The 21,346-nt window shown below is 38.1% G+C and overlaps 1 protein-coding gene across 4 annotated transcripts in view; it reads left to right on the top strand.

The window, feature by feature from the left end:
- DGKD (diacylglycerol kinase delta) overlaps nt 1-19,501 on the top strand; it is a 79,832-nt gene extending 60,331 nt beyond the window's left edge. For 3 of the 4 annotated variants that reach the window (XM_070753036.1, XM_070753037.1, XM_070753039.1), the window contains exons 18-30: nt 4-100; nt 1,580-1,690; nt 1,837-1,933; nt 3,393-3,500; nt 3,893-4,006; nt 5,304-5,438; nt 6,744-6,895; nt 7,002-7,113; nt 7,207-7,299; nt 11,370-11,489; nt 12,302-12,416; nt 14,574-14,704; nt 15,940-19,501. In XM_070753036.1, coding sequence (XP_070609137.1) covers nt 4-100; nt 1,580-1,690; nt 1,837-1,933; nt 3,393-3,500; nt 3,893-4,006; nt 5,304-5,438; nt 6,744-6,895; nt 7,002-7,113; nt 7,207-7,299; nt 11,370-11,489; nt 12,302-12,416; nt 14,574-14,704; nt 15,940-16,029 — 1,475 coding nt within the window. In that variant the 3' untranslated portion in view covers nt 16,030-19,501. The remainder of the gene's footprint in view (nt 1-3; nt 101-1,579; nt 1,691-1,836; nt 1,934-3,392; nt 3,501-3,892; nt 4,007-5,303; nt 5,439-6,743; nt 6,896-7,001; nt 7,114-7,206; nt 7,300-11,369; nt 11,490-12,301; nt 12,417-14,573; nt 14,705-15,939) is intronic. The other variant, XM_070753038.1, reaches the window with a different exon arrangement.
- Nucleotides 19,502-21,346: the final 1,845 nt, after the last annotated feature.

Raw genomic sequence — 21,346 nt, 5'->3', positions numbered from 1 at the left:
CAGATATCCGTGCTGGGACATCTGGCTCTCTACCAGGAGGTTCTGTCATCAGCCGGTTGTTGATCAACGCTGATCCATTTAACCCTGAGCCAGAAAATCTGTGAGTGTTATGTAGGAATAAAGAAAATAGATATTCTTTTTACTCTCTATATAAGTTAAAATAAGACTGTTATATATTTAATATTTGTTACTAGCTGGAGTGCTGACGACTGAAAATATCTTTAAATTATGTGCATAGATAGATACATAGCCATTACAACATTTAGGTTGAGCACACTGAGTTCAGAAAAAGAATAGGAAAGGGTAAGCAAAAGAAATTAGGAGCCGGAGTTAAGCTAGAGGATGTAGTCTATTCTACATTGTTCACTATATTTCTTTTTATCGTTTAATTCTTGGCCAAACATGTTTGATATCTCCAAGAACAAATTCATATATTGTTGATCATTCAGCTACTACTTAGTTTTTGGTTCTGTTGCTTCTTTATTCAATGGAAGTCATATTCGTGTGTGTGTGTTTGTGTGTGTGTGTGTGTGTGTGTGTGTGTGTGTGTAGGATGCCACCTAGAGTTACTGTAACAATGAATTTGGTAGAATGTAAGTATGTAAGTATTGTACCGTATTTTTTGGATTATAAGACGCACCAGAGTATAAGACACACCTTAGTTTTGGAGGAGGAAAACAAAGAAAAAACAATCTGCCTCTGCCTCCCAGTAATTTGCTTCGAAGCAACCAGCATTATTTGCTGTGTATTTCTGCATGTCTGCCTGACCCATAGAAATAGCAAGGAATTGGAGAAATGTACATTATGGCAGTATATTAATGCCAGCAAGTTTTCTTAAATGTAGTCACACTAACTCCTTCCAATTATTTAAATAGATGTACTCCAAACATGACTAAGTCAGAGTTTAACTCAGCTGCCTTATCTTAATATTAAACAGGACACTGTTATATTTCAGATTATAATTGTACAGATCCTGTTAAAATTGATGTGGTTTTCTGGAAGTATAGTTATTCTTCGCTATTTAAAAGAAGATACAATAGCACTGGGGCTCTTCAGATCAAGCATTTTTTTAAAAAAGCTTTTTCATTTTGTTAAATTGTCTAGAATAATAATAATAATAAAGTCTTTTAAAAATAAGTCTAATAATTTGCACTTTCTATACGCATTTATAGTTATTGACTCACCCCCTTGCAGCAAACAATAAACAGCCAGTTGCAGCATAGTCTGATTAGCACAAGAAAATAGAATTCTGCCTTGCCTCTCCCTCCCAGCAATTTGCTTCCTTGCAGCTTTCGTTTCACTTTCATTTTAGTATTTGGCCAGCCTGCCTACAGCTTCAATCAATCAGCTGAGAGTCAGGATGCAGATAATTAGTGGCTTGTACTAATCAGGCTCTGTGCTGTTTGCTGCAAGGAGGTAAATTTCTGGGAGGCAGAGACCAAAGGGTGGGGGTGGCTGGGTGGGGCTGCATTCCGTGTATAAGAAATAAATAAATACAGTGCTGCAAATGGATAGAAAATAGAGAGGATGCTACACTATTCCATCACATGAAAACAATTTGTTTATGATATAATTGCAGTGATTGCTACATAGAGAAATGTGTCATGAATAATTACTTTGGAATTGGCTTGGATGCAAAAATTTCTTTGGATTTTAACAACAAGCGTGATGAACATCCGGAGAAATGCAGGTACTGCAATCTATTTTAGATTGTTTTAAACTTGTTCTCTATTAATTGCAAATATAAATCTATACTTCCTTTAACACTTATTGTTGTATAAGTATTGGTGACATTTTTAGTGATAATTTTGATAATTTTAATTTTACTTTTATCAGAAGTCGTACAAAAAATATGATGTGGTATGGAGTTCTTGGGACAAAGGAGCTGCTACACAGAACTTACAAAAACTTAGAGCAGAAAGTTTTGTTGGAGGTAATGCATTTAAAATAGTCCTAGGCTTTTGAACAATTATTTGAAGTAAACAGATGAACGTTTTGATTGTGTGCTATGGTTTGTGATTTCCTTGTTATAAAATATCTTTTAAACATGCTTGAGTGCCTAAAAATTACAAATAGTTTTCTGTTAACTATTAAGATTTTGCAAAACATGTCTGTGTGAATGGAGTACCTTTCTTGAAACAGCCATATTCTTTACAAAGCTCAACATAGCTGTTTTAGAGGACTTCCCAGGCTGCATGGACAACACTTCCACTGAGACTGCTGGTTAAACAGAATAACTGTACTATTATTATTATTATTATTATTATTATTATTATTATTATTATTATTATTATTATTATTTATTGGATTTGTATGCCGCCCCTCTCCGCAGACTCGGGGCGGCTAACAACAGTAATAAAACAGCATATAATAATAATCCAATACTAAAAACAGTTAAAAACCCATTATTATAAAAACCAAACATACATACAGATATACCATGCATAAAATTGTAAAGGCCTAGGGGCAAAGAGTATCTCAATTCCCCCATGCCTGGCGGCAGAGGTGGGTTTTAAGCAGCTTACGAAAGGCAAGGAGGGTGGGGGCAATTCTAATCTCTGGGGGGGAGTTGGTTTCAGAGGGCCGGGGCTGCCACAGAGAAGGCTCTTCCACTGGGTCCTGCCAAGCAACATTGTTTAGTTGACAGGACCCGGAGAAGGCCCACTCTGTGGGACCTAACTGGTCGCTGGGAGTACATGAACAGATAAATTGAAACAATCTGAGAAAGATCCCAAAACCACCAGCCTAAAACTACTGGAGGGCTCAGCTGCCTCAGCACTCTGAGAAAATGCCTTTGGACAATATGTGAAGTGCTCTTTGAATATTCTGCACCATCTAACTTTTTGCTCTATTTCACTGATGCTTATTGATACAAATACCGAATTGCTGAATTTGCTGAGCAATACAAATCATTTATATATTTTAATGCAAAATTATGTTAATGAAATCATCCTGTTAAAATTGATGGACCCATTCACCGTTATTAAAAATGTACTAGATCTTTAATTCATTTTCATGTATCCATAATTGAAGTTATTTAGAAATGACTTTAGAATTTTTAAGGAAGATTGCAATGAATTTCCCGTCATTATTTTATTTTGAAAGAAAGTTGAGGAAAGAGGTAAATTTCAGGTTCTTGTTTAAGCAAATGCTAATATATACATAGGGACCAGCTCATTGGCAAGAAATACTAAGATATTTCTTTAAAAATTCTAATTCTAATTTTCCTTTCATCAGCAATGATGGCATGTGGAATGTGTAGAAATGAGAAAATTGCTTTCCCAAATTAATTCTGAGCAGTTGCCTACATTTTCTAGCATTTTAAAGGTGGTTAATCAAGTCTATGGAACTGTGGTTAAAACTTTACATAAAATTGGCTTTATATCGTATAGTGTGATGGGCGTCCAATCCCTTTGCCCAGCCTTCAAGGAATTGCTGTCCTCAACATCCCCAGCTATGCAGGAGGCACAAACTTCTGGGGAGGAACTAAAGAAGATGATGTAAGTATTTCTCACCTTTTCATCTTTTTTGACATTTTTTGGAAAACAAATGCTGAAACAAAGCACTTTTTCATTCAATTCCATCTTTTCATAATTTTTTGAACTCATAAGAATAATCTTTTTTCTATGGTTTAATAATTTTTTTGACTAGCAGTAAGATGCAGTCACCAGTGGTGATATGAAAAATAAAATCTGTTTCTTTTGCATTTGCCATTTTTTATTTTACTTTAAGAATGAAGAATATATTATTTCCTTCCATTTTCTGTAGAATTACAATACACGTATGCTTTCTAAAGTACAACTTTGCTTCATTGTTTGCCATGTTTGGGAGCAAAAGGAATCCATTATAGTTGAAGCAATTCTAATTTGTTTAATTCTCTTTGTTACTGTAGACATTTACAGCTCCTTCTTTTGATGATAAGATCTTAGAAGTGGTTGCAGTATTTGGGAGTATGCAGATGGCTGTTTCTCGTGTAATTAATCTTCAGCATCATCGGATAGCCCAGGTGTTTACTAGGCTTATTTTTATCCATAAAATTATTTCATTTTAGAGAACGATAGAAAATTGAGTAGTGCAGTATATAAAAGTTATACCTGACAGTTCTATATTAAAGATTCAGGGATTAGTAAAGATAGTAATCAACCAATTTCAATGTAGGTTGGTTTCTAAATACAGTGGTACCTCGGTTCTCGAACGCCTTGGTTTTCGTACATTACAGATACCGAACAAAATTTTCGGCAAAAATTTGCTTTGGTATCCGAACAAAAATTTGGAAACCGAACAGCCACAGAAAATTTTGTTTATTATCCGAAATGGCCGATGTCTATGCCTCCTGCATGTTACACCCCCTCTCTGCAACATGGGGTGGGGACTGAGTCCAATGAGTCCCAGGGCAACTTGGCAAAGCAGCTGCCACAAGATCTGAATGGACGGGGTGAGACAGAATGGGAGTCGGAATCGGACACGCCCATTCTGGCCACCCGTTTAACAGCCTCCCAGTCTCTTTAGTCTAACCGTTCCAAGCTGCAGGAAGGGTGGGGGCGGCTGCAATACCAACAGCTTCGGGGGGTTCCTTTCCTCAGTGCTTCGTCTTGTTACCTGCAGGCAGCTGCACCAATTTTCTCCTTCCCAGTGGCGGCGGCGGCTTCCCTTCGAGGAGCAGCAGTGCCGGGAACGTCACGTGATGAAGCGAAGCCACCAGAGCTATCTCAGCAGTTGCCGCCGTTCCAGAGGGTTCCCTTCATTATGTGACGTTCCCGGCGCTGCTGCTCCTCGAAGGGAAGCCGCCGTCGCTGCCGCCGGGAAGGAGAAAGTTGGTGCAGCTGCCTACAGATAACAAGACGAAGCACTGAGGAAAGGAACCCCCCGAACCTGCCGGTATTGCAGCCACCCCCCACCCTTCCTACAGCTTGGAGCGGTAGAGCTCCTCAGATTTTTATCCCATAGGAAATAAAGAAAATAGATTAATTGGTTCCCAGCGAGTCAACAGGGGCTGGGAACCAATTAAATACATTTCCATTATTTCCTATGGGATAAATTAATTCGGTACTCGACGAAATCGGTTCTTGACCACACTTCTGGAACGAATTGTGGTCGAAAACAGAGGTACCACTGTAATGCTTTATTTTAGTTATATCCTAGAAATTCCTACAGTTACTATGAGCAGTAATAACATTTTGGGGAAAATATTTTATTTATATTGGACATACAAAATATATTTGGGGTAGCATAAAGTAGATATTGTTTTATAAGTTGCTTTTACAATTTTAGAATGTAATTAACAGTAGATTTTGTTTTTTTAGTGCCGAACTGTGAAGATTGCAATCCTGGGAGACGAGGGAGTCCCTGTGCAAGTTGATGGAGAGGCTTGGATTCAGCCCCCAGGATATATTTGGATTGTTCATAAAAATAGGGCACAAACGTTAACCAGAGACAGAGTAAGAGAACCCACCTAACAAGAAAACATATTAGATATTCCATTTCACGTAGTGAATTTCCTTATCCAGTGCCAAGAAATTTATACCATCAATAGTAGCGGTTTTCTAAATAACCACTGTTAAGGCGATTGCCACCAATTCTGAGCTACATCTTACTTCACTGTTTGCATTTTCTAAAACACATATACAGTGATCCCTCGATTTTCGCGGGTTCAAACTTCGCGAAACGGCTATACCACGGTTTTTCAAAAAATATTAATTAAAAAATACTCTGCGGTTTTTTTTCTATACCACGGTTTTTCCCACCCGATGATGTCATACGTCATCACCAAGAGTCACTTCTCTCTCTCTTTCTCTCTCTTTCTTGTCATTCTCTGCTTCAATCATTTTCTCATTTCTCTTTTTTTCTCCCCTTTTTTCTATCATTTCTCTCTCTCTCTCTACCTTCCACTCTCCCCCCTCTTGCTCTCTCTCTCTCTCCCTCTCCTTTCTATCTCGCTCTGTCTGTTGCTCTCTCTCTGTGAGAACACCTGCCCCGCCTCTCCTGCAGCCCCCTCGCTGACAGCTGGGACGAAAGCGCTCTCAGCTAAGGGACTGCGAGAGGGGAGGGGCAGGCATTCTCAAAGCGCTCAGAGCGGCTAGCGGCCGAATGAGAAGCCGTAGCCACCAGCGCTGCTGCAGGAGGACCCATGCCCCAAGAAAGCCGGTGAGAGGGACGGATCGGGCGGGCGGGGGCGGCCAACATTCAAAACAATCTTTGCCGCACTGTCGTTGCTCCCCACCCCCAACTTCAAGGCCCGCTCCTTGCGTGGCCTTGGAAAAGGGTGCGCGGGGGTAGTTTTTGGCTGTCCATAGCAAAAAATTGTGTTTTTACTTCCGCATCTCTACTTCGTGGAAATTTGACTTTCGCGGGCAGTCTGGGAACGCATCCCCTGCGAAAATCGAGGGATCACTGTATTCTGTAATTTAGGGACTATAATTCATGCATTTGATGAAGTGGGATTTCCCCTACACACACACACACACACACACACACACACAAGCTCATTAAGTAATAATTGGTTGCTCATTCAGATGTCCTATCATTCTCTTATTTTTTCAGCAAAATAAAACTAACTCCATCTTAATCTCCAAACATACCCAAAGATTTGGATGTAATTTTTATTATATAAATTTTATAAGGAAAAAACTCTCTCTGTGTGTGTGTGTGTGTCTCTTTGTCTCTCTCTCTGTACACATACACGTACACAAATATATTTTCTTCTAAGAATCAAATGGCCTCTTGTCCTTTTCCTCTCCCCCTAGGCTTTTGAGAATACCCTAAAGTCTTGGGAAGACAAACAAAAGTGTGAGCTGCCCAGACCTCCCTCTTTCACGCTGCATCCTGAGATTATATCTGAGGAAGAATCAACTCTCATTAATCAGTTTTGCAGAGCAGCTGGAACTCTGATTCACAGGTGAGGGCCTTTCCTGTCACCAGTAGAGAAGATAGTACCAGAATTAGACATCTTAGAAAGGGTGGGTTTTTTGGCATTTCATCTATTCTCTTGCTATTTCCTACAGCATTCGAGAAATAGCCCAGGCATTCCAGGATATGGAACAAGAACTTGCTCATGCTGTCAATGCTAGCTCCAAATCTATGGACAGAGTGTATGCAAAATCCAAGACTACAGAGGTATTACTTTGTAATTTCCAATGCATTTGGACTGTCTTATATGGCCTGTTGTGTTTGTAGCATCAAGTTCTTATACATACAATCTTTCAACAGGGCTTGAATTGCAACCTTGTAGTAGAAATGGTAAATAATGTGAAAGCCTTGCACAACGAAACAGAACTACTTCTGGCTGGAAAAATGGCCCTGGTAAGAAATAAATAGCATGAAATATTTATGTTTGATTGTGTTATTTATCTCACTAAGAATAATGTGCTTCATTATTGAACTACACGACTGGCCTTTAACACTGGACACTTATCACGCTCCTCTCTATAAATACTAGGTTCATTATTCTGACATCGGCTGTTCATTCTTCATAAAGTTAATGGTTAAAAGGTGTGTGAATGAGTACCTGTCTGATCTGTCCTTTATCCGCTCCCTTGCTCTTCTTCTCGTTTCCGTTTATAAATTCTGTATTCCACAAAAAATCACTTTTAGGTAACTTTTGGCCTCTTTCATTGAAATGTTTGCACTTGCCACATAATTCCAGGAATTGTTCACAATTGAAAATCAAGCACAAACCCTGCCAACAGACTGGAAGGAAACAATGGGACAGGAACTACAGACAGTATTTCTAGCATAAGATCACGTACCACTTGTAAACATAGGATTTGTTTATAATTGGGCAGAGGCTTTAAAAAAGGTGATTGAGCTGTTCTTTATACTACACTTCTTTAGCTTTTAGATTTTTTTAAATTTCTAAACAAAATGTTACTAATTTTTTTCTCAGAATACATATTCAAACCTGTTAAGTGAATTCAGAAAAGGGAACTCAGCTGAAGAGAAGGATCATTTAATATTAATTTTCATAGATTCATTATAAATTCTGCATTAGTGGAGTCCTCTTCTAAAATCAAAGTTAAATAATATAAGGTCTAACTTATTACAAAGCTCATAATGCTGGCCTTTTGAATTTAATGAAATTAGTTGCCATATTTTTCAGAGTATAAGACACACTGGAGTATAAGATGCGCCTTAGTTTTGGGGGAGGAAAACAAGGAAAAAACAAGTCTGCCTCTATTTCCCAGGAATTTGCCTCCAAGCAAACAGCACAGATGATATACACTGTTTGTTGTGTATCCCTGTGCATGTGTAACTGATCCGTAAAAATAGCAAAGAATGGGAGAAATGTACATTATGGTATATTAATGCCAGCAAGTTTTCTTAAATGTAGTCACACTAACGTCTCCAATAAGATATAGATATAGATAAAGAAATTGATCTACTCCAAACATGACTAAGTCAGGGTTTAACTCAGTTGCCTTATCTTAATAATAAACAGGACCACTGCTACATTTCAGATTGTATTTTTACAGATCCTGTTAAAATTGATGTGGCTTTCTAGAAGTATAGTTATTCTCTACTATTTAAAATAATATACAATAGCACTGGGCCTCTCCAGACCAAGCATTTTGTTAAGTTGTCTAGAACAGCGTTTCCCAACCGGTGTGCTGCGGCACACTAGTGTGCCGCGAGACACGTCCAGGTGTGCCGCGAAGCTCCTAGGGAAGCTCCAGCGGGGTGGTGCCGGTGCCGACCTGGAGCTCCCGCTCGCAGCTGTCCCCCGGCTCCTGCTCGATGCCGCGGTTTTCGGCGCTCTCCTGCTGGGCCCCAAAGAAGGAAGGCAGGAAGAAGGAGAGCTTCATTCTTCGCGCCTTTTTCCGCCTTCCTTCTTTGGGGCCCAGCAGGAGAGCGCCAGAAACCGCGGCATCAGGCAGTAGCCGGGGGGGCAGCTGCGAGTGGGAGTCCCAGGTCGGAGGCACCGGCAGCGCCCCGCCCAGCTGGAGCTTCCCTGGTGTCGGCGGCAAGTGTCCTTTGGGGCCCGGCGAGGGGGGGGGGTGGCTGCAGCGGCCGCAGGCAGTCACGGGGAGATGGCGCGGCGAGAGGGAGCTCCAGGCGGCGGCGAGAGGGAGCTCTCTCTCTCTCAGCTGACTGCAAGCGGGAGCCCTGACAGTGGCGGTTGGACGTGCTGCTGAACACCGTACATGCTGGCGCTGCGGGCCTGGCATACACGGCGTCCAGCAGCACATCCAGCTGCCGCCGTCAGGGCTCCCGCTTGCAGTCAGCTGAGAGAGAGAGAGAGAAAGAAAGAAAGAGAGACATATAAGAGAGGCAGAGAGTGAGAAAGAGAGACAGCAAGAGAGGCAGAGAAAGAGAGATAGAGAAAGAGAGAGAGAAAGAGACATAGCAAGAGAGGCAGAGAGAGAGAAAAAGAAAGAGAGACATAGCAAGAGAGAAAGAGAGACTTAGCAAGAGAGGCAGAGAGGGAGAGAGAAAGAGAAAGAAAGAGAGACATAGCAAGAGAGACAGAGAGAGAGAAAGAGAGAGAAAGAAAGAGATAGCAAGAGAGGCAAAGAGAAAGAAAGAGACATATAGCAAGAGAGACAGAGAGAAAGAAAGAGATAGCAAGAGAGGCAAAGAGAAAGAAAGAGACATATAGCAAGAGACAGTGAAAGAGAGAGAGAGAGAGCAAGAAAGAGAGAAAAAAGCAAGAAAGATAGCAAGAGAGAGAAAGAGAGCAAGGGAGAGAAAGAGAGCAAGGGAGAGAGAAAGACATAGAGGAAGGGAAGGAGGGAGAGAGAAAGAGAGCAAAAAAGAGAGGAAGAAAGAAAGAGGGATGGAGAGAGAGAAAGAAGGGAAGGAAGGAAAAGAGAGAAAGAGGGAGAAATAGAGCAAAAGGGAGGAAGAGAGAGGGTTTTTTTGTCCAAACTTTTCTTTAGCCCGCGCCCCCCCCCCCCCCCCGTTTCAATGTTCCCCAGGATTTTGAAAATATGAATAATGTACCGCGGCTCAAAAAAGGTTGGGAAACACTGGTCTAGAACAATAATGAAATAGTCTTTAAAAAATATGTCTAATAATGTGAACATTCTATAGGTATTTATAGTTATCGACTTACCTTCTTGCAGCAAACCACAAACAGCCAGTTTCAGAACAGTCTGATTAGCACAGGAAAATAAAATTCTGCGCCTTGCCTCTCCTTGCCAGCAATTTGCCTCCATGCAACCTTAGTTTCACTTTCATTTTAGCACATGGGCTTGCCTGCAGCTTCAATCAATCAGCTGAGGGTTAGGAGGCAGTGGCTTTTGCTAATCAGGCTTTGTGCTGTTTGTTGCAAGGAGGTAGAAGGGTGAGGGTGGCTGAGTGGTGCTGTATGCAGTGTATAAGAAACACCCATGTTTTTACCCTCTTTGGAGGGGCTAAAAAAGCAAGTCTTATATTCCAAAAAAATATGGTAATTAGTAGATGCAAAATAGATGCAAAGCAAAGAGCAAAGGGATTTCTGTATTCTTGGACAATAATTATTAAGATTTGTTTAATGGCAAGGTACCATTGTCTGAAGTAGGATGTGTGCAGAACATTGTTATTTGTCCATATTAAAATTTTAAAGAGCAAAAGGTAATGTATAGAGCATAGTATTGCTGTGGAGAAAGCAATGATGATTTATAAGGGTAGGAAGATATGAAGCATTGTATTGAATGGTTGGGGTAAGCCGGATTTGGTATACAATGGTACCTCTACTTACAAACTTAATTCTTTCCGTGACCAGGTTCTTAAGTAGAAAAGTTTGTAAGAAGAAGTAATTTTTCCCATAGGAATTAATGTAAAAGCAAATAATGTGTGCAATTGGGGAAACCACAGGGAGGGTGGAGGCCTTGTTTCTTCCCAGGAGATTCCTAGAGAGGCCCCATGGAGGCTTCTCCTCGCCTTTTCTGATCCTGTTTCCTCCCAGGAGATTGCTAGAGAGGCCCCACAGAGGCTTCTCCCCAACCTTTTCCGGCCCTGCTTCCTCCTAGGTGATTCCTAGAGAGGCCCCATGGAGGCTTCTCCCTGCCTTTTCCTGTTACAGTTTCGGAGGCTCAGGTTTGTAAGTAGAAAATGGTTCTTGAGAAGAGGCAAAAAAAATCTTGAACACCCGGTTCTTATCTAGGAAAGTTTGTAAGTAGAGGGGTTCTTAGGTAGAGGTATCACTGTATTTTTCTTTTGTCACCCCCCATTTATTATGGACAAAGACCAGCTTTTCTTTTCTTATGACTTGGGGGTGGGTGGGTTTGCCATGTTGTTTCTATGCCATATTGTCTGAACATTGGAGAATAATATTTAAGCAATAAAACAGAAAAAAACATGGCATTAATGTACTTTGTGGTAGTTCATTACAGGTTAGACAAGTTCAGATTATAGCTCTTAACTATATCTTCACATTTTCATTTCTGATATAGCAGTTGGATCCTCCCCAGAAAGAACAGCTCCAAGCTGCATTGACAGATATGGACTTTCACATAAGGAAACTAGCAGATATTCCATGGCTGTGGCAGCTCATGGAGCCCAGTGATGAAGAGGTAACTTGTTAGAGGGAGTATCTAGGGTTGAAACCTGTTGAAAAATGGTGTTCTTGGAGTGTTTTAGGGCCCCAATGGGGGAACAGAACAATGGAAGTAGTTGATTGAGTAACAACAGATTATACATCCCCTCATTCCACCCCCACCCTAACCATGTTTTTTTAATAAGGGTTTTTAGTTGTTTTAGTATTGGATTGTTACATGCTGTTTTTAGCATTGTTGTTAGCTGCCCTGAGTCTACAGAGAGGGGTGGCATACAAATCCAATAAAAATAATAATAATAATAATAATAATAATAATAATAATAATAATAATAATAATAATAATGTGTCCTTAATCTGCAGTTTACATTTATTTATGTTTTCATGTAGATATATTTTATGACTGCAATCTGCCCAGAGTTATTTTGTGGTAAGATGGGCAGCCAATAAATTTTATGAATGAATGAATGAATGAGAAAAAGAAAGGTAGATAGAAAAGTAGGCTTACTTTCCTAGGCCAAACATCCCATCATTGTAATAGAAACATTAATTAAATAATTATAGTGTTGCATTTTATCAGAAGAGTCTGATAAAATGAATGAACATTGGGGTGGGAGATGTCCAGGGGTGGGCTGCTACCTGGACGGGGTGGAACATAGTGGGACTTCCACCCCAGAACACCCAATTTGCACTGAAAGATGAAAGAAAACGTAGCGCATCCTACTTAAGCGATGCCACAGTGTGGTAGTAAAAAATTTGGTAGCCCTTCACTGGACATGCCCTATATAAATTGAAAGTCTACAAAAATATTGTGGTTTCTCTTTTCTATAGAACCAAATGCTGGATTATTCTAAACGCAGCCGAAGTGGCAAATTTCGTCTGGTGAAATTTAAAAAGGATAAAAACAACAAGAATAAGGAGACAAGCAGTAGCTTGGGATTGCCGGGTACCATCTGCTTTTGCATTTCCTCTTTGCCTTTCTTCACATCCCTAGATCGCCAAATGTGTCCATGCATTTATGTGTCATTTCCCCAAGAAACAATGTCTCTCTTCTGATTCGCTAAATATTTCTGTTATAGGTCTTCTTTTCCTTTATATAAAACACACATTTTGTTTTCCTGGAGCAGAGTACTGTATTTGTAGTTTTATCATACTACTAGACTGAATAAAGTACAGGAACTAAGAATACACTGCAAATAGAACTTAGGACTTTGAAATACTGGACATTTTTAGGCGGTCAGAGAAGTTTATGGGAAGTTTTGAAATTTTAAAAACTGAAGTGATTGTTGAACCCAAGCCTGCATAACTCCAAATCTCCCCTGCTAATGTTTCCAGATTTAGTTATTGATTTTCTCTAATTGATTCTCTACCAAGCTTTAATCAAGTCTTATATCTTATTGTCCCGGGATTCTGCATCTTCATTGATGCATCCCGAGCTTTAATTTTCATTGTTAGTATGACATTAAAATAAAACCTTTTCAAATCAAAGTCAAAATGTAATCAATGTAATATTTCCCCAAATTGTATTAGTTGATTTGTTGCCTTATATCTCTCAGCATTCTATGGAGCTAATGATATTCTTTACTTTGCCACTGGTTTTCTGACATTTCAGTGTTCTCTCTTTTCCCTTTAGCTTTTTAGATTCGCTTATCCTCTCTCTTATTTAGAGGCTAGTAGAAAGGCTGGATAGCTAGCTGTTTTTGTCCTGACATTTTTTTCTCCCTAAACCACAAAAATATTGTCCATATAGATATGTTGATTTTCTTGACAGATGCAAGGGATTTCTTGGTTACAAATGCATGCAATAAGACTTTGTTCACAATACAGTGGTACCTCTACTTACGAACTTAATTCGTTCCATGACCGGGTTCTTAAGTAGAAAAGTAAGAAGAAGCCATTTTTCCCATAGGAATCAATGTAAAAGCAAATAATGCATACAATTGGGGAAACCACAGGGAGGGCATGGAGGCCCTGTTTCCTCCCAGAAGATTCCTAGAGAGGCCCCATGGAGGCTTCTCCCCGCCTTTTCCGGTTACAGTTTCGGAGATTCAGGTTTGTAAGTTGAAAATGGTTAATGAGAAGAGGCAAAAAAATCTTGAACACGTGGTTCTTATTTAGAAAAGTTCATAGCTGGAGGCGTTCTTAGGTAGAGGTACCACTGTATCTGTTTCCTTGATATAAGGAACCAGAAAGACTATTAATTCTTAAGTTTCCTCTATTCATGAGCCATTACTGTATATTAAAGAAAGTTTACTGATTTAAACCTTTATTAAACTGATTTAAGGGTCTAAATCCAAGATGTGTTATAACTAAGCCTTTTACCAAGATTTTACAGGCTTTTATTTCTTGGTTAATAAAAAAATCTAAATGAAATTTAGGAATCTGATAAATTTATTCTTTAATCCAGTTTCAGACATGAGGTTATTATAACCCATCTATTTGAACAATAGTTTTCTCTGTCAGGGGCTATCTAAGGATGAGTCTCAGAGATTAAACTCTTTAAGAACTGATTACAGAAATGTATTATATGGAGAAAGTCATCTTCAGACAGTATGTGGATAACAAGATCTGGAACATAGGCTTGTAGAATTTTCATACAGTAAAGGAAGTTCATTATGTCAGGATTAACTAAATATGCTTGAGCTAAAATTTAGGACACACATTTTAAAAGGTGGAATTTTAAATTGTGTCAATGTCAGTCTGTTTTGATTACAAAAATAAACTTAGATAAACCCTTCATTTTGCATCAATTTTTTCCTGAATAAATGTTGTTGATATAAGTAGACACTTGTTAACATTGTAAACATCCAAATCTCTTAGTATTTGCTTTAGAGTAAAAGCTTGTGTCCCTGATTTGGAAGTGCAAGCTATTGATAACTTACTTCCTTGATCTCAGAAAGTATCTAGCCTCCATTTAAGACAGTGTCTCTAGCTATTTAGCTTTTCCTTATTTTGGAATCAGTGAACTATTTTCCTAATATATATTAGTACTGTTTTGCTTTTCACTTTGTTGCTCCTTTGTCTTTGCCGCTGATCATCTTTTTCACTACCTTTCCTCTGGGCTTTGGGGTACTCAACGTCCCTGCTTTTCCATCTCTGACAGTTCATCTCTGGGGAACAGAGGAGGTTGCAGCCTGGCTTGAACATCTCAGTCTTTGTGAATATAAAGATATATTCATCCGGCATGACGTCCGGGGCTCTGAGCTCCTGCATCTGGAACGGAGGGATCTCAAGGTACTTTGATAAAGAATCTCATCAAAATAGCCATTGTCATTTGCATGGCAGCCACTGCTGACTGTGCTTGGAGCTGGTCTGCATAGGTGGCTTTAGACAGAGTAATTTATTTGTTTTTAGATTAGAAAAAAAGAGGTTCTTGGTAAAATTCCCACACCAAACCTTAGGGAATAGAGTAAACCTGAAATTCAGCATTACTGCATCTCCTAGAATCAACTGCCGTTGCCTGAGATATATTATTCCTGTATAATTCCTTGATAAAGTATATATTGTTATTAAATAGTAGCCATTTTTAAATTATTGCTATGAGGAAATGCATGCTATTCTAGCTAGAATATAGTTTTAGGCTAGTGCAAGACAAATTAATTTTGTTTCTATGCAGAATTCAACCCCACTAATAGGATTCAGGCAAGTACAACTGTCAGTATGACTGTCACATCAGTTCTGGATGAATTCATTTGTGGACAATGAATACCATCATAAAATTATCTTGTAGATTTATGCTTCTTATTACCGTCAAGCTGTGGCAGTAAAGCTACAAATCTAGCAGGAAATCAAAACTAGATCCAAATAAGAGAACGGTTGGGAGAAAGACAGATTAGTTTAGGAATAGCAATTCAACTCAGGAGGCAAGAAATCTAGGAAGAAGCCGTTCAAATCATTCAAAGAAATACTGCATTAATAAACTCATTATAAATTGAAATTTATTTTGCAATTTATGAGGTTATCTATCGCTGGATTAGCATTAAAATACTTCGTTGAGTCCGTGTAGTTCTACTTTGACTTTAACTATCTGGGTAAGGTTTGACACTAAGTAAGCATGATATGCTAAGATTTATTTAGCATTGGGAAGATATGATACCTATGAACATCGAAGTATCGGGGGGGGGGGATATGGGTAATTATAAAAAAGTATAGCTTTCATTTGCATTGAAATTACATGTTTTCTTGACTCATTTTATGAAATATTTTGTGTGTCTGTGGCTTGATTGCTATTGCTATTTCAATTAAGTTTTTTGCATTCCTAGTTTTGTTCCTGTGCAGTTTACCTGGTTGATAAATTTTGCCTTTGAATAATGTCTACTTATATTCTGTAATATATCTTGTTTCCTCAAGCACTGGTTTCTGAAATGCTTTTGCTTTTTTCTCATTTTTGGGAAGATTCAACTAATATGTATTCTACAGGTAACTAGTTTTTCATGACCTAAGCTTATCCTTGTCATCCCTCCCCCCAGGATCTAGGGGTGACCAAAGTGGGTCACATGAAGAGAATATTACATGGGATCAAGGAACTGAGCAAGAATATTCCTGTCACCGAAGCTTAAACGCTGTTTTTGGAGCCTGCTTCTACCATTCCTCCTGATCTCTGCACAATTGAAAGCTGAGGGGGCACATACGCTCGGGAGATTGTCCCTGTGGAACAGCCAAATAGTATCAGTGTTCAGAGCTCACATCCAGCTTTTTATGGTGCTACTGTTCTGATATGGCATAGAGTGCAATCTACTCTACAAGTCACACTTTGCTAGACTAGGTGTTACTTGGCTTCCTCGTTGATTCCTGTCAGTAAAGATTGGTAAACAGCCTATGTATCCACAACTTTTAAGGGACAGTTAAGTTACCAAAGTCAATGCTAAGTTACAGTTAAGTTACCAAAGTCAATGCTAAAGACTTTATGATTTAAGAATTGTGACAGGCATTAAGAGTATGAAAGCATCTGTTTTTCAAGCATGCACAATTATAAAATTAGATGTTGAGAGTGAAAAAAGGGCATTTGTAAATCTATTTAGGAAACTTTTACAAATTAATTCACCAACTATGCAGTTAATGCATAGCCTTTGTAATAACTGCCATAGGACTTAAATTCAGAAGCGACTCTTTTATCATGCATTTTCCTGAGAGTCTTTTTGGTGCAAGCAATGCATATAACTACTTGTCTAAATCTGTCTTGTTCTTTTCTAGTTCTGCTATCTAATATTCATGGATGCTAACATTATTGTTTAAAACATCAGTTCCTGGAGAAACATGGGAATGACCCAGAAATGCTCCAAGATAGCAGAATGTGCTGATCCATAACAGTACTGTTGTTCAGCGCATATACATCAGAAATTAATTAATCATTAATTCTCCTGGTATTTTTCTTTTCAATTCTTTTGATTCTAATGAAAACATGTCACAGTCAAGGTAGAAAACAGCACTTTATTGTTGACGATAAACATATGGCAATTTCTTCCATTTCCCATTGAACAGCTCAGGGAGTAAAATCAATATAATTTTAGGGAAAAAATGCAGTAAAAAGGCATGAATATCTAAACTTTAACCATAGCAGAATTATAGTGCTTGCTATGTGTTTCTTTTTAAAATCATGTAAAATCAGGAATTTTTGACTAAATTGTTCTTATCCTGAACAGCTTACCTTTGTCTTTTGATATAAACTGGCTTTCTCCCCCTTTTTAATCTGCTGAAGTTGGAGAGTCATCACTCTTTCAGTATCTACATTTGCAGGGTTCTGTCATAATTTGAGTTCAAAATAATAAATTAGCTTTTAAACTTATATTAACACTATAGTATCCCAAGATATTAATAAGTAAGGATAATTTTCTATCTTGGCCTCTTTTTGGTTGACCCACATAGTTAAATTCCTTTCTACATAATGGAAGTCCTGAATCCCAAACTTCATGAACTGTATAGCTGCATCAGACCGACACTATGTGTTATTTATCTGCCTTACATAGTATTTGGAGTACCTAGTATTGTTTATTTGAAGCTGTTTTTTTTCCTAAGGAAGGAAAGAAGTATTAAAAAGTGTCATGATACACCAGAGCTTTCAATTTGGCAATTTAAAGTTTCTATTTTATTGTTTTGTATTTTGCTCAAGGTAATATTTCTTGGCACTTCATTAAAACGTGAGTCATAACATTTGAATTGGTCCATTAAATTTCAGAGAACTTGGTGGAATATAAGAAAAAGTATTTACCCTACAATGTGCCAATCTCGGAAGTAACAGATTGTATTTTAATAACATACTGTGAAATTTGAAAAAAAAAACATTAACATTTCAGTTGTAAATAAAATCTGCTGGACTAACCCCAATCAACACATTTTATTGATTAGTCATCTAGCCGTATCAAAAAATTATAAAACAGGTACAGGAAAAAGAGTAGGAGAGGTACAACATATCTCTGCAACACCCAATCTGTTCTATATAGTCTGTTCTCTTTGAAATGGCTTTTGATATAAAAATTGCAGACTTGATAATGATACGCAGGTTTCTCCTCTGCAAGAATAATACCATTTTTTTCTGGGTGACCCAGATTTTTTTTTTTAGTTTTAAAGTAAAGATCTAAATAAATGGCCCTTTCTGCAGAATATAGTTTGCAAACAAACTCCTATACTCATCAAAAGTTATTCCAGGAAACCATATTGTTTTAACAGTGAGGTTTTAAGGACCTAACACAGACTGCAGATGAAATAATTGTCCCTATCCCTATTTATACTTATCAAAGGGATTCCATTGGCAGGGACAATTAACTGGATAAAATCTATTTGTGTTTGCTTTAATCTGGTTATATTTTTTGCTCCTGAAAGACTCCTTTCAATTGATTAGTAGTTATTTGTCAACTACATGGAAGTGGAGTACACTTCCATGCTTGGTTATTTAAGAAATAAATTCTCGGTATATGCATAGGATATCTGCCAAATTATTTATCATGTTTAAATTGAGAAATCATTCACATTTTTGGCAATGGTTTCTTCACGAAGTAAATCCCCATTGATTTTACTTCTCCAATAGGAACTAAAAAGGCACACATTGCTGGTTGTCCCATGAAAACCTCTAACACCTGTATTATTTTGAAATTATTTGAGTATTATTTAAAAGTGACTATAGTATGAATGGTAAATTAAAGACTGTTTACACGAAACTTGTATCTTAACAGATATTTGTGATGTAAAAAAAAGAAAGTTGTTTTTATAAGTCATTTGATGTGTGTATTGTTAACCGTGATAACTGTTCTACAGGGGAAATATAGCTATTGCAGTGATCAGACAAAAGCATAGGGAAACATTTAAGTCCTGTACAGTCTGGGAAGAAGGTATTGTGCCTTAAGAATATAACATGCTATTTATTATTTAATTTATACTGTCATTATCATGAAAGCATCTCTTGTTTGTACATATTTTGCAATTGATTGTTGTAAATATAATGTTCTTGTATATAAAGACAATCTCTTTCTGATCTTGCTGTAAATAATTGATTTGTTGCTATAGTAATTAGAGAAACATTATTTAATATTCCTTGTCAGTAGTAAGAGAAATGCAAATGTATTAAGTAAAACTGACCTTAAAATTATAGAAGAATCTTGGTAGTATAACTATACTGAATGGCATCTACAATGCCCACCAATTTATGGGCAGAGGTGGAACTGGGAGAGAGGACCAGTGGGGAGGGGGGCACAGGGGGAGGAGAGCGGAGAGAGAAACTGCCTGAAACCATAGTTGTAGTCCTTAATACTTTGTACTTTATGATATGCATTATGATTCTCTGTAAGCAAATAACTTGGAAGCATTTCATTAGATGTGTATCAATTTTTCATCTAAGAGGTTCAAGGAATACTTATCCTTAAAATACCACACAAAGTAGATTATCTTAAAGTTGGTAAATGTAATTTTATAATTTGCTTTATTATCGAGATGAAGAACACAAGGTATTTGAAAAATATAACAACAAATAAAGTAAAACAGAAAAAGTGTAAGCTTGTTTTTAAGAAGAACAATAAAGATCCATAACTCTAACCACAATCAACGGGTGGTTTATTAGGAGAAAAAAAATTGTATAGCCAATCTTCTTGCTCATGGTTGTTCACAGTCAGATTGTGGTGAATATCACTGTTAAAATGGGGATTTTAATTCATGATTTTCTACGTCTGACAATTGCAGTTGCAGCTTTTCATATATTTTACCGGACAATTCTCAATACTTTTTTTCCCCATCAGAAAGAAGGAAAAAATATCTCAAAATATCCTGAACTGGGCATTTTAATATCACATTTTAGATTACAGCCTCCAGCCAGCCTGGCAACCATAATTTGTTAAGTGACACAAAGGTGCCTTACTGAATGGTCTTCACTCTAAAACTTGAAGGGGAGGGGGGAGCTGGAATTGCATTTCTAACTTTAATCCTTTTAATACAGCATATGAGAATATCACAGGTTATTTTTCTACGTCTCAAACTCCAAGTGTCTGATAAATAAAATATGTTTTTCTCTTCTCTTGTGCTTAAAAACAAATAAGATACATTGTTGATAACATCAAGACTTGTGTGGTGTACTTCCACAAATACTTAACTGCATGGGGATTCACATTCACCTACTCAGGATTTTTTATAATTATTGTTTTACTTCTGTTATGTACTGAATCATACATAATGCAATTTAATCATTTTGGTAGTATGGTATAAAATCTAAAAACAATGCAAATTTTATGGGTGCTATTAGCATGCTAAGGCATAACATAACAAAACGATGTTGGATTTATGCAATTTCAATCAAAACCAAGCCATATGGTCTATCAAATATGTTAATAAGAAAGTTCCATTCTTGCAAACAATGATGTCATTTCCTCATGATGAGAAAGTAGTACAGTGGTACCTCGAGATACGAGTTTAATTCATTCCGGACCTGGGCTCTTAAGTCGAGCAGCTCTTATCTCGAACGACTTTTCCCCATAGGAATTAATGTAAATAATTTTAATTGGTTCCAGCCCTCAAAAAACTCACAAAGTTAGTCTAAATTATGCAGAAAGACATGTTTTTAATGAAGAAATGTACATGTACATATAAATGAATAATGAAGTTTCTTTCACTTAACTTGTAAACTTTCTTAAACTTTTAAATTTACATATGTTCAACTTCTCTGCCACCCAATCCTGTAGGACAGAGGTCCCCAACCCTTTTTGCACCAGGGACCGGCTTTAAGCGATCAAGAGAGGAATGGGTGAATGAATGGACGGAGGGTGGGAAGGAAGGAAGGAAAGAGGGAAGGGACAGGAACAGAGGAAGGAAGCAAGGAAACTTATGAAAGGGGAGAGTAAGAGAGGAATGAGTGAAGGGAGGGAGGGAGGGAAGAAGGTGGGAAGGAGAAAGAAAAGAAGAAATAGAGGAAGGGAAGGTAAAAGAGAGAAAGAAAAAGAGCAAGAAAGAAAGAAAGGGGGAAGGGACAGGAACAGAGGAAGGAAGCAAGGAAACTTATGAAAGGGGAGAGTAAGAGGAATGAGTGAAGGGAGGGAGGGAGGGAAGAAGGTGGGAAGGAGAAAGAAAAGAAGAAATAGAGGAAGGGAAGGTAAAAGAGAGAAAGAAAAAGAGCAAGAAAGAAAGCTGCAAGCACCCCCTCGAGCCCCCCAGGCCGGCTGCAACCTTTTAAAACATGCGCGCCGCTTCGCAGCTGTCTCCTGAAGCCGAACGCGGAAGTTAGCGTTTGGCTTCAGGAGACAGCTCCTTGGCACTTGTATCTCGAATTTGGGCTTGTAAGTAGAACAAAAATATCTCTCCCCTCCCAGCTCTTATCTCGAGTTGCTCTTAAGTAGAGCAGCTCTTATGTCGGGGTTCCACTGTAGTAGTAATAATAATAATAATAATAATAATAATAAT

This window comes from Erythrolamprus reginae, chromosome 5 (assembly GCF_031021105.1).
Source record: "Erythrolamprus reginae isolate rEryReg1 chromosome 5, rEryReg1.hap1, whole genome shotgun sequence".
NCBI lineage: Eukaryota > Metazoa > Chordata > Lepidosauria > Squamata > Dipsadidae > Erythrolamprus > Erythrolamprus reginae.
Note: the sequence above shows the minus strand (reverse complement) of the source record. Positions and strands in the feature narration are given on the sequence as shown.